Here is a 12,673-nt window from a genome sequence, read left to right on the forward strand (position 1 = left end):
AATATAGTCAGTCACTGATGTCATGCAGTCGTCTATCAATGGCTTGCAGACAATGGCAGAATCAAGTTCCACAAGTGCAATGAAAGAGAGCCAACTGGCATGATCCATCTTCCACTGGGGAACACAGGTCTGGTGACATTGACCATGTCCAATCTCTCTCAAAATGATAGGAAAATCATCACTGCTCTGTGGGTTACTGTCAACCCTGCCTTAAAAGTGGGAGAATGGCAAAGAGGAGCAGATTGACAGATCAATAGCAGTAAAAGACTGACTAGGTACATGAAAATAAGTATAAGAACCACTATTGAAAAGAGAAAGGTTGTGATCAGAGAGCATATGCTCTATGGAGCAACCCCTCCCATCAATATATCAGCACTTCCTGAGAGGGGATGATATCCATTAAAGTTCCCCAGAATGAAAAAGAGAGATGGCAACTGTTCAATGAGAGCATCAAGGTCTGACTGATCATAGGTCTCTTCAGGAGACAAGTGGAGAGAACAAACAGTAATGGCATGACCCAAGGAAACACGGATAGCTACAGCCTCCAAAGGTATATCGAGAGGCAAAGACAGGGTGGGCACATGCTGATCAACCAACAGTGCCACTCCTCCATGCACTCATCCATCACATAGCCCATTATTTCTGTACAAAGAAAACATCCAAAGGGTGACTGTGTTGGCAGGTTTCAGAAATGTTTCCAGTAAGGAAAGGCATACAGGATGGTAGGAAGCAATCAATGTTCAGACGTCATCCAGATTAGAATGTAAACATTGACAGTTCCATTGTATCGAAGTAGCCATTTTTAATTGTGTGTAAAGAGCCCTTCTCTTTTCGACCACGTCTTTTTTCTTTATTTGAGAGAGGTCTGTCGACCTCCATGGATCCTACCATGGGTCAGTTGAACATGTCTCTGTCGTTGGAAGAGGATTATAGCAACTGAGGACGTGAACAAATGACTGTTTTGCATCTTGGGGCAGAAGAAGAAGATGCATCCAAGGAAATACCCATACCCAGAACCAAAGGAAGTGGATCTTGGGATTTCCTGGAATGAATGTTAGAGCCAGAGATGGGTACTAATGTTGATTCATCAACTTTTTTAACCAAGGATGTCAAAATACTTTTCACATGGCTTGAAAATGATTCGTTTGGAGGCACGGGGAGATCTGTCTGCATTTCCAGTGTAGTAGTGGAACAAAGTGTAGCAGCATACGTCAAAGATCAATTGGCGGGCAGTTAATTTTAAGCCTCAGGGTAAATAATATTTTGAATCATTTTCGAATGCTGCAAGAATGAAGGTAGAATGGGTGAGAGCCATTACAATTAATGTAACAAAGGTATGTTTCACACTCATAGGCATTGTGGTCCTTGCTACTGCAACAAGCACACGTGATGGAACCATGACATGATGTCTTTGAGCAACCGAATTGCTGACACTGGAAATATCTGAGAGGGTTTGGAATATATGGTTGCACCTTGCAATTAAAATAACCTGTCTTGATGGTGGCAGGTGGATGAGATGATGAAAATGTTAAAATAAGAACACTGGTTGGCATCATAATTCCATATTTGCAAGTTGAGATATGCCTCACTGCAGAAACTCCTTGGGTGGAGAAACTAGCAAAAATATCTGACTCGGGGATGTTCTTCAAATCCCTTTTAACAATAACTCCTCATGAGGAATTAAATGTAGCATGAAGAGTAATCTCAATGTATATATATCCCCAATCACCTTTGAATGGAAGAGGAGTTCACTGTGTTGAGATGTGGATGTTTCCACCAATATGTCACCAGAGTGATGCTTTTTGGCTGACTTTAGAGAGCCAGCAAGTCCCTCTAGTCCCTTCTGAATAGAAAAGGAAGACATTTGCTCTAAAGGTTCATTTGAAAGAGAATCTAATATAAAAAATGAGGTACAAGTGTTACAGATGTTGAAGATTGCTGCTCAGAATCTTGAAGACATGGTCATTTACCTATGGACTGTTTCTTTTCACTATGTTATTTATGTTTTTATCTCAGGGATCCATAATAGAGAAGGAATGTTTCAGTATCCACTGATCCCACCCACTTTGAAGCTCTATGAAGGGACACACTACAATGCCAAATAATGACACTGCAGCAATGACAGCATTTCATGAGCACTTCACCCAAACACCAGCATTAAATTCAATGTCCACAACAGCTGTGGAGAAAATCCAACACTGGTACTTGGTTGACCCTAACCAAAGTAGACCAGCTGACTGACCCTAGAGGGGCCACCCCATGTCTGTTCATCAACAGGAATTCAAGGCCAAAGTCGTGTGTTAGGGTTGGACCCCTCAACCACCAGGATCCTTTCCTCCCCTTGATGGGTCCCCATGCACAGCAAACATGTTGGTGGATGTTTAGGTCTCAGATGAGGTAAACCGAAAGAACAGAATCTTCCCTGGGAGGTCCCCTCACCACGTACAGGAACCCACACCGAAGGAATAAGCTAAGGAATAGACTGAATACAATGTGTAATACACAATACTAACAGCCTTTATTGATATTCATTAACAAACATAGTGTATGTAGTTACTTACATAATGTTTCACAGTTGTTTCCTTCAGAAGTTTAAAAAAAAAGAGAAATTCTTATCCCTTAGACTAACTAAATTCAAAGTTTCTAACTTTGGAAAAAAAGTACATTTGTCCAGCATGGTTTGTCATGCTCATTACACATAGGTATTACCTACACAACTATTGAAAATAACTGCTGTCAATTTTCCAGCACAAGATCATTGTAAGTGAAGCTCTTACAAACAGTAACAGGTATAACTCACTTAAAAAATGGCATAGGTTTGTTTATTTAAAGTTAAGCACATAGCTGTACAATGGACTATCTGTGCTCTGCCCACCAAAGATTTGAAAACCTGGTTTCTAGTGTTGTAAGTCCTGGGACATACTGTTGTGCCACTAGACAGTATATGACAAAAGAATAAAAGTAATTTGCAATTAAATTCACTTATTGGTTTCTTTACTATGTATTATGTGAAACTCTGTGCATATTAAAAACAAAGTATAAATAATACAGGAAGTTGTTCTTGTTTGTAATTAAGCACAAAGCTACACAATGGCAAATCTGTGCTGTGTCGAAACCCAGTTTCTATTATTGTAAGTATGCAAACATACTACTGTACCAGTGGGGGCAATACAGAAAGAATAATTTATGATCTTATGCCATATATACATGAATGTTACCTCTTGTAAAAAGCAATTAAATTTTATTATAGCACGATTTTCATTCTTCAACATTTCAAAATTGAAATTTCACAATTTCTTCAAAGATGTTCATAGATAAGTGACTTGGAGAAAACATTTCAAATGCATGAGATTTTCACTGATGGGCATGTAAGTGTGAGTAATGCTTGAAATTTGATACGTATGAACTTGCAACTATTATCATAGATTTACAAAAGACCCAGAAATTCAAATGTTTAGAAGAAAGAAGTCTCACAATCAGAAAAACTCCAGAGTTTTAGTTATTTTAAAAATCTACTTTTTTGTTGTTGCTGTTAATCCTCTACATTATTTTTTAACTTTTTACAAGTATTTTGATGTAAACAATTTTTTTCAAGCTTTGCAATCACTTAGTTGTTTTCCTATTCTGAACAGTTAGCACGTCCCATTGTACAGGGAAGTTCTAATCATGGGAGAGATTAACTTATCTGTCATATTGTACGGGAAGTTCTTATTGAGGGAAAGTGAGTTATCTTGTCACATTGTACAGGGAAGTTCTTACTGAGGGAAAGTAACTTATCTGCCATATTGTACAATGAAGTTCTGCTTATGGGAGAGAGTAACTTATCTATCATATTGTACAGGGAAATTTTGGTTGTGGGAGAAATTAACTTATTTATCATACTATACAGGAAATTTTTGGTAGTGGGAGGGAAAGTTATCAATCATATTACAGAAATAAATTCTGGTTAGGGGAAGAGTAATTTTTCATATTGCATAGGAAAGTTATGGAACTAGGAGGGTAAACATCTGTAAGCTGTACAGGTAGGTTTTATTTATGAGAAAGCAAGCCTTAGACAGATTGTATTTTCCATATGTTTTATCTTGTAGTATTAATCAAACTGTACAATCATACTTTTCAAGATCTGTTAGAATGGTGATACTTTACAACTTTTACATCAAAACCATTTTATTACTTAGGCTAGTCTATTTTACTGTTAGTCACACTGATTAGTCCACACGACATAAAAATTAAGGCAATGTTCTAAAATGTATTATTTACAGCATTAGCTTATAGCAGTAGATCCAGGAAAAAAGTAAAATGAATGTGTTTGGTTATGACATTGTTTATGAATTGTTTTAAATATAATTTTCTACTCAATACAAAAGCAACAAAAAAGGTTGTAAAAGTTATATTTCCTTCAAGTGTTCTCAGTAGATTAAAGTATCAATACAGAACACATGTCCACTAGCATAGATACTTTACAGTTTGTAGAGCTACAAAAAGTTTCCTGTATAACAATTTTCAGCACATACATATCACATACCCTTTTCAGAAACAAACATCTCTAACATATGTATTAATATGGTTGATTTGTATAATTTAGCTGATTCTGATCTATTCAGAAAAAAAATAAAAACAATAGTTTAAAAGGTATTATCTATTCATAATAGAGAATTTAATTTCAAGATTTTTTTCCAGTGAACAACAAGGATTCAACAGAATAAAAAAGGGATAATTACTTACAACTGATACAATGTTTATACACAAAGTTTATCATTAATTAAACAATAGGATGAACCATAACTTCTTGCTGTTCCTATTGTGAGAAGTAGATATTTAATATCAAAAATCTAGCAGCTTACTGGTGGCCATTTTTTTTAACTGAATATTTTATGATATAAAGATCAAAGCAAGGTTATCTATGATGTGTATAAGCCTTCATAATTTTATAAATCACCTTGTATTAAACCTAAATATTTTCAATTTAAGGAATTATGCAAACTTATAAGAAAAAAGTAAGGAAAACTGTGTTTTTGGTAATATTATGGTGTGCTACAACTTTTGCACTGATGCATTTTTACCTCATATTGATAGTTTCAGGGATAGCATTTCATTGACCTCATGTCATGTCAGGTAACAAATGTTTTCTATTATGCCCTAACATCTTAGGTCAGCATATTTTCAATATTCCATACCTACTTAACAACAGCAGAGAAAATCAGGACTTCTGGGTCATATTGTCTTACTGAAGATTTCTTATGTGAAGATAAACTGTGGTAAAATATAAAAAGACCAAATTAAAATTTCTACAAAAGCAAACAAACTATTAATACAAAAAAATATTTTCTTTTGACAATAATAAATTTTACCTGTGACTGTTTCCTATTATTAAATAGTGATGTATCAAAACAAATACTCTAACATCCCAAGATTTTTACCAGTAAAATATATACACATGTATTTGGTTGACTAGTGTTGCCTTAATAAATGGTTCAAGTTACTTTGTCATTCATTTCTACAATCCAACTGATTTATTTAAGTTATCAATTGCCTGATAAATTATTAAAACTGTTCATAGAGAAATTGAATTACATGTAATTACTAGATTTTCAAAACAAAACAAACTTAATCAACATATAAAAAATTAAAAGATACTCTTTAACAACATAATTTGATTTTGAATACATTTATGTAAACATTCACCAATTTATAAGAATGTCACGGAACACAATTACATGAAAAATTACCATATTTGGAAAAAAATTGCCAAAATCAATGTCAATCATTTGTGATGCAAAATTTACTAGCATTACAATCCCACCTTTTCTGGCAGAGTAATTTTGTGTTCTATTAACAGCATTATTTCACTGGAATTAATAAATACTTTCATCATTATACCTTTATTTCAAGTAGTTTTGACAGTAGTTTTTAACAGGCAATGAACTAAACAAAGCATGTCATATTCCCTTACTCATAACTAAAGAGAGTTCCCTGCAGATAATGTGTGTTTAATATGTTAAAAACAATTAATTATAATAAGAACTGGAAATTGTTTTAGGATCAATTATTTGTGAAAGTGGGGTCAACCATAGTTTTCACAAAAACTTGGATGCTTCTACAATATTTTTCTTTTACCCTTTACAACGAAATTAAGGAGATTACCACCAAATAATTTGTTAAATGCACACTACAAAAAATATTGTAATCTGAACCTTCAAGATCAGATCTAACCAAGTACTTTCAGACTAAGATACACCATGGAATGTATACTAAGATGAAAATAACACAGACCAAACTTGTATCACACAACAAGGTTTAGTAAAATACCAGTAAATATGTAAGCTGCAACCAAATGAAAATCATTTTCAGTCCTTTCAAAAGTATGTTGAATATTTAATAAAAAAGAAAATATTAAAACCTTCAGAGTTCAACTATAAAAACATTCCTATTAAATAACTCTTTGAAACATTAATTTCTTTTAAATTATTCTAGGAAAATGTATCTTAAAATATCAGGAATAGGTACAAAGAACACTGAAATTACAAAAGGGAAAAATAAAAAGATTAAACTCTCTTGATTTTACACTACCAACTTTGGTTGTCTTCAAATATACAGGAAAACAAAGATTATACAAAGCAGCATTATATGTATAATTCACAAGGCTAATTGTAGCTCAACACAATTTTCATACAACAAGGTTTTACATAAGCTTATAAGAATATTTTTTAGTGAACATTTAATATATATTATGAAGTAACAATATTTTAAATCAAACATTCATACAATGAAAATACACATTATCAAAAAAACTATTGTTTTACTTTCTAGTCTTACATAAAGTTGTAGAAATTATAGGTTATAATTTCTTTACAAACAAGTTTTATAATAAATCAACAGTTGTTTTGCTTTCAAAACTGATTTTTCAAGTACCAATAGTTCTTCCAAGTCATTTTCCTACTCAACTAAATGAAGACACAAAATTAAGACCTCGGTATTTCTCTAATACCAATTTAGATAAACCTACACAAATCTCTTAGTTTCACAACTTCGGCTTGATGAATATCAAAAATATTCCTGAGCAATGTTTAACATAGCACTCCTGAACATGTTAAAAAATTACAATTCTCACAGAAACTGCTGAGGATCTTAAAATATCTTGAAACTACTACCTTATATTTACATTCACAATATCAACATGAGTGTGATAAAGTTATAAAATTAGATAGAGTGAATATGCATAATCCTGACACTTTTATTAGATTTTAGCAATTACTAAACATACAGAGCCTTTTCAATTTGTATTTTTGCTAAATGTGTATTCATATATGTTCAATCTCTGCAGGGAAACCAAGATGTTTAGAACCAGAATGGTATGTTAATTTCTTTTTCAGTATACCAGAAAAAAAATACTTAAACTTGAACAAGAAAATATAAAAAAGTGAAGAAATATTCATTAAAATTAAAACTAAATGCCATTCGTCACCAGAACAGACCAAACTCATTAAATACCACAGTAGAACTACATTAACATTCTGCATTAATCGAGTGCAAGCTTATGTATTTCATAACAATCTTCCCTCACCTCATTATTATTATTATGATGACAAATTTAAGGTGTAATTCATTTTACCCAGCACCTTGAACTTAAAAAAAAAGTTATATATTTATATATATCTATAAGCAATTTTTGAGCACGAACCATTGGTCTGCCATCTATGTGTATGTGTGTGTCTATACATATATATTATTCTATCCAACAACTTCTGAGATCCCTCCAAAGAAATGTAGTCTCTCCCAAATGAACAAAACCATTCATTCATGTCCAGTGTTGCTTCTGGTGCCACAGGTTAGCTTTCTAAATTTCATCATCACCTGCCTTAAAGATATACTCTGTAGCTGAAGAACTGGGGGAAAGGGGGGGACTACAGTGTTGTGGCATTAGAAGGTTGAAATTATCCTTAATCATGGAAAGGATATCTGTAAATAATTGAAAATCAGAGGAATATATCTTGGCAGGCATTCCAGTCTTGCTTTGATTTACTTTCCCAATACTTTCCCTGGTAAATATGAACTGGATTTCCAGTTATGGGGTCAGTCTGTTTTCGAAACCAAATGGGCTCATAGCCAAGGTATGGACGTCCTAGAAAGAGAGAAAGGGGAATGGATACAAAAAATAATGTTATTTTGTAATGTAAACACTACTTTCAACTGTTTTCTTTTTATTAAGATATGAAGTCAAAGAGAATCATCCCAATACATGGATTTCCTGTAAAGACAAATGTAAACAAAACTAGACAGTACAGATAAGCATAAAACATTCAGTTTCATCATCTGAATTACCACTGTTTTAATCACAAAAATCTGACAGTGAGACTGAAAGCCGCTATATTATGTTATAGAAACTAAGTACAAATATGTCAGCTTTATAACAGTGATACAATTAGGTCAATGATTATAAAATAACAGAAAAATATATTACCTTTCAGTAACAGTTATAACATAATAAGCAATAACACACTAGTTTACAATGACAATAATGCAACAAATGAAAACATTACTTGTTTCAGGTTCACTGCTTACAGTACCAGAAGTAAAGTGCAGTTGCAATTTCTAGTCATTTGTACAAAAAAACTAATTAAAACATTCAAATAATAAACTTTTTAAATTGTGTATTTACAAATATTGATTGTTAGTGTGCTTTACTTAAAAGTGGGTTAACAATGATTTAATAACTGAAAAATGTTTTTTTGTCACAAAATTATGCAAACCGAAGATTACCTTCAGCAGCCGAAAGCTCAGCTTCTTGTTCTCTCTTCCGACGAACAGCTCTCTGTTTTTCTTCCAATAAAACTTTAATCTGGTTTGCTTCATCCCAGACTCCTTCTTCCATGAGTCTCTGGTCAGGCCGAAGTCTACTATCGGTGGGAGCTACACCCTCTTCTGGCTCATTCAGCTGACAGGCAAGCACAGTGAAGTTGTACATTTTCTCATATTCGTGCCTAACATGGAATCAATAGTTTACTACTGAAAGATAATGTATTTTATATTTTCACATTATCCACAAGTATACTTTGAAATTATTATAAACTTTCAAACAAGTGAGAAGAAAATTAGTGTAAACTTTAGAGATTTAAAATGCTAAACAACAGTTAACTTTCACTTTTCATTTATTTCAAAATGAAAAGTAATAATAATTTATATATTTCTGCAAGGAATTTTTAGGTGTGCAACTATCAAAACTTCTAGAGAAAAATTAGAATTTACCTATTTAATAAATTAAAAATGATTTGTGAAAATATTACAATCACTGCCATATAAAAACAGTAAGGATCTTTTCTTCAAACCACTTACGGAGGCATGACTCTCTTCCACAAGACTTTAGGTGTTGAAGTCTCTAGTAAAGGTTTTCCTTTCACAGATCCATGACTCCCAACAACTCTAGCTCCTTCAATTTTATGATCCCAAGTTCCTTGAAGTACCCACTTAGCTCTACCTTCCTTATCTGTGACAACACCAGTCACCTAAGAAATAAAACTTGGTTAATATCTGTGAATGTAAACAAACACACATGTTGACAAACTAGACATGAAAGGTCTGATTTTAAAAAAAATATGTGGTTCATAACATATTTTTAACATTTTAAATTTGAGAAAGAAATAGACAACCATTGTTAATCAATAATGATTCAAGATTGCATTTATGTAAAAAAAAATTTACAATCAGCTTATACAGTACTTAATTTCACATTTTACTTATTAATTAACTCACATTATATGTTAAAATGGAATGACTGCTAACAAAAACTAAAACTGTTTAAAACAATAAAAAATATAAAATGATAATGAATAATCCTCTTTAAGGTCACCACAGACAGACACACACACACACACAGACATGTACTAGCCATTCTAGACATTTGATGAGAGAAGTAACTTTAAGGAAGCATCTTTCTGATATAACCACATATACAAACACTCACTTACCCTTCAAGATGTTTCATGAAAGAAGAAACTGTAATGAAGCACCTTTTCTCACGTAAACACACGCACAATAACCTTCCTAAATTAGGAATGTTTTATAATAGAAGTTATAATTTTCTTATACTGAAAATGTATTTATGATAGGCACTTATCTCCTCTCACATAAATAAGTGTTTTTTTTTCAGTGCTGTCCTCTATAAGCATAAATATTTTTTCATATGCCACAAGTCTTTTATTTCCCCACTGTTAGAACTGACTGATTCCAACAAGTCTTTCATGCAAGTCATCATGACATACTCTATTGATACATGTCACTCCTTCCATTCAATACTGCTGAATCTTCAACTTTGGGAAGAAAATGGAAGCATCAGTTTCCAGTGAGGAGTAAATAAGTACCCACTGGAAATACGTTTTGGCATAGGAAAATTATAACTTCTGATATAGTACGTTTGTCCACTTGCATAAATAGCTAGAAACCACACTGAACAAGAAAGAAAGATCAAAAGGACACTCCCTAAGACAGTCAAATTCTAAGATTTAATGTACGACACCTCACCATTTCTAAACCAGGTATACTTTTCATCCATTGTTTAAAGATGTTGCATATATGGGCAGAAAAATGAAGGAGCACATCCAAGTGGGAGAGAACTATAGCTATATAGTGATCTGAACTATGCACCATTTATAAAACTCAATTCCAGAAAGTATAAAAGTGGGTAAAATGAAAAGGATGTACCACAAAGTGTAGAGTGGCTAGGGTTCAGTGATCATACATGGCAAGCCATGCTGTTGTGAACTGACATACATGCAGGAGAGTAATAAGAATAATACCATTGGTAAGTCAATTACAATCCAAAACACAGCCACCATATATCAACATCCTTGTGGGGGTAGAAAAAGGATACTATTACCAGTAAGTTAACTACAATACAAAACCCAGGCCACTGAGAACTGACATATACGTGGGGGGTAGGAGACTATATCACACTCTTATTGACGGAGTGTTGTTGCACAATGATTTGCATGAGATTCACCGAAATCAATCAATTCAAACTGAAGGGAGATAAAAGTTTTGTAGTGTGTGTAAAATTCTTTTATATGTAGAAGGCAGCAAAGAATGAGAATAGCAATTTATAGTAGAAATAACTGTCATGAAACATCTTTTCTTACATAACCATACACCTATACTAACCTTCCTGGATTTTTCATGATAGAAGTAACTATAATGAAGCATGTTCTTCTGGCATAACCATACACACACATATATACTAACCTTCCTAGGTGTTTCACGAGAGAAGTAACTGTAGGGGATAAATTTTAGGTGGCATTTATCACCAGCAGTGTGGTTTACAATGTCCATCTCACCATGATGATCTACCCACAATTTGCCCACAATGATATTGTGGACAGTAGTGGTCACTTTGCGCCACGTGTAGTGATGTCCTGTACTTGTGAACTCCAGATGAGCAATGCCGAGGGGAATAATTTGTAGATATTTTCCTCTAAATTTACTAGACATACTAAATTCTTGCCAACATTTCCATCCTCGACCTTCACAGTACTGGGCCAACATTGGTGGATGATGGCTAACCTAGTTAAAATAATTTGCAGCAAAATATTTTTCTTAATAACACAACATTGTTACCATATATAAATTTTGTTTCTTCACTTTGAAATATCCTACAATTTCAAAATTTCTGTGAGGCTTGCATGTTTAGTTTGTTTATTTAATAAATGTCTTGAGTTCTTTCAGTATATTTATTGCAAGAAATTATATCAGATGCCTCTTCATTCTTGTTACTTTGCTTGTATATATGACTAACCACAACATTTACAATCTCTAATTACTTCCATCCTCTTATTCAGAGCATCAGAATATTACCACACATTGTTCTTCTCAAAACTGAGCAATATTCAATCTTAATGCCATACTGTACTGCAATCAGATAATAAGTACAAATAAATATATCTAGACATCTTGCAATCCTTTCATACTTGATCTAATCTACTTTTGCAATGCATTTATGTCTACAACTTTTCATACTCTATGACTTATTTAAGACTTCATGCCAATGATGAATATGTAAAAAGCATCTTAGAGGTTACAGCTTTATTGTAGGGGAAATCAAATACAGTGGTCTTTGAATACCATCTGGATCACATATGTGTGCTGACTACTCCCTTTTGTGATTGTCTCTCTCAAATAACAGCAATAAGGAGGTAGATAAACAGCACAGTTGAAAGTGGAGTTGTCAACAGAGAGAGCATCTTATATGTACTTGGACTAAGTAGCCAGGTGAGAGACCCCAATGATTCAGATATAACTGTCTCTAATTTTGAACGACTGAACAGACAATAGCAGCCAGCAGCACCCACTACCAAAAGAGTTCTGTTCAACTTTAAAATCAAAGGAAAAGAACTGTCAATTTTACACTGTAATCACAGCTAATCATGTCATGTGTGTTTAGTAGTATTACATCTTAAACTTTGTTCTTTGATTCTCAGTCCAACAAGTTAACCACTCTTTGATACTAAGATGTAGTTTGCTTACTGGCTCTTTGTCTGTCCTGTGAAGTGACTGTATTTAAGTTTTTGAATGTCAGTATACCTAAATGTAATTTTATGAATGTTAACAAGAGGTGGGAAAGAAGGTATAAAAGTGCAGATATACTGGACATAATGATACAGGAAACTATCTGAACCAAAAAGAT

At 33.3% G+C, this 12,673-nt stretch overlaps 1 protein-coding gene across 3 annotated transcripts in view; it reads right to left on the reverse strand.

Annotated features, from left to right (window-relative positions):
• Positions 1–4,062: 4,062 nt before the first annotated feature.
• The window catches only part of LOC143255555 (oxysterol-binding protein 1-like), a 68,646-nt gene continuing 60,035 nt past the window's right edge, over positions 4,063–12,673 (reverse strand). For all 3 annotated transcript variants that reach the window (XM_076511389.1, XM_076511390.1, XM_076511391.1), the window contains exons 10-13: positions 11,236–11,553; positions 9,334–9,503; positions 8,761–8,981; positions 4,063–8,122 (exon numbers count right to left, since the gene is read on the reverse strand). In XM_076511389.1, the coding sequence (XP_076367504.1) occupies positions 7,977–8,122; positions 8,761–8,981; positions 9,334–9,503; positions 11,236–11,553 (855 nt within the window). In that variant the 3' untranslated portion in view covers positions 4,063–7,976. The remainder of the gene's footprint in view (positions 8,123–8,760; positions 8,982–9,333; positions 9,504–11,235; positions 11,554–12,673) is intronic.

The sequence above is a fragment of the Tachypleus tridentatus genome, chromosome 7 (genome assembly GCF_004210375.1).
Source record: "Tachypleus tridentatus isolate NWPU-2018 chromosome 7, ASM421037v1, whole genome shotgun sequence".
NCBI lineage: Eukaryota > Metazoa > Arthropoda > Merostomata > Xiphosura > Limulidae > Tachypleus > Tachypleus tridentatus.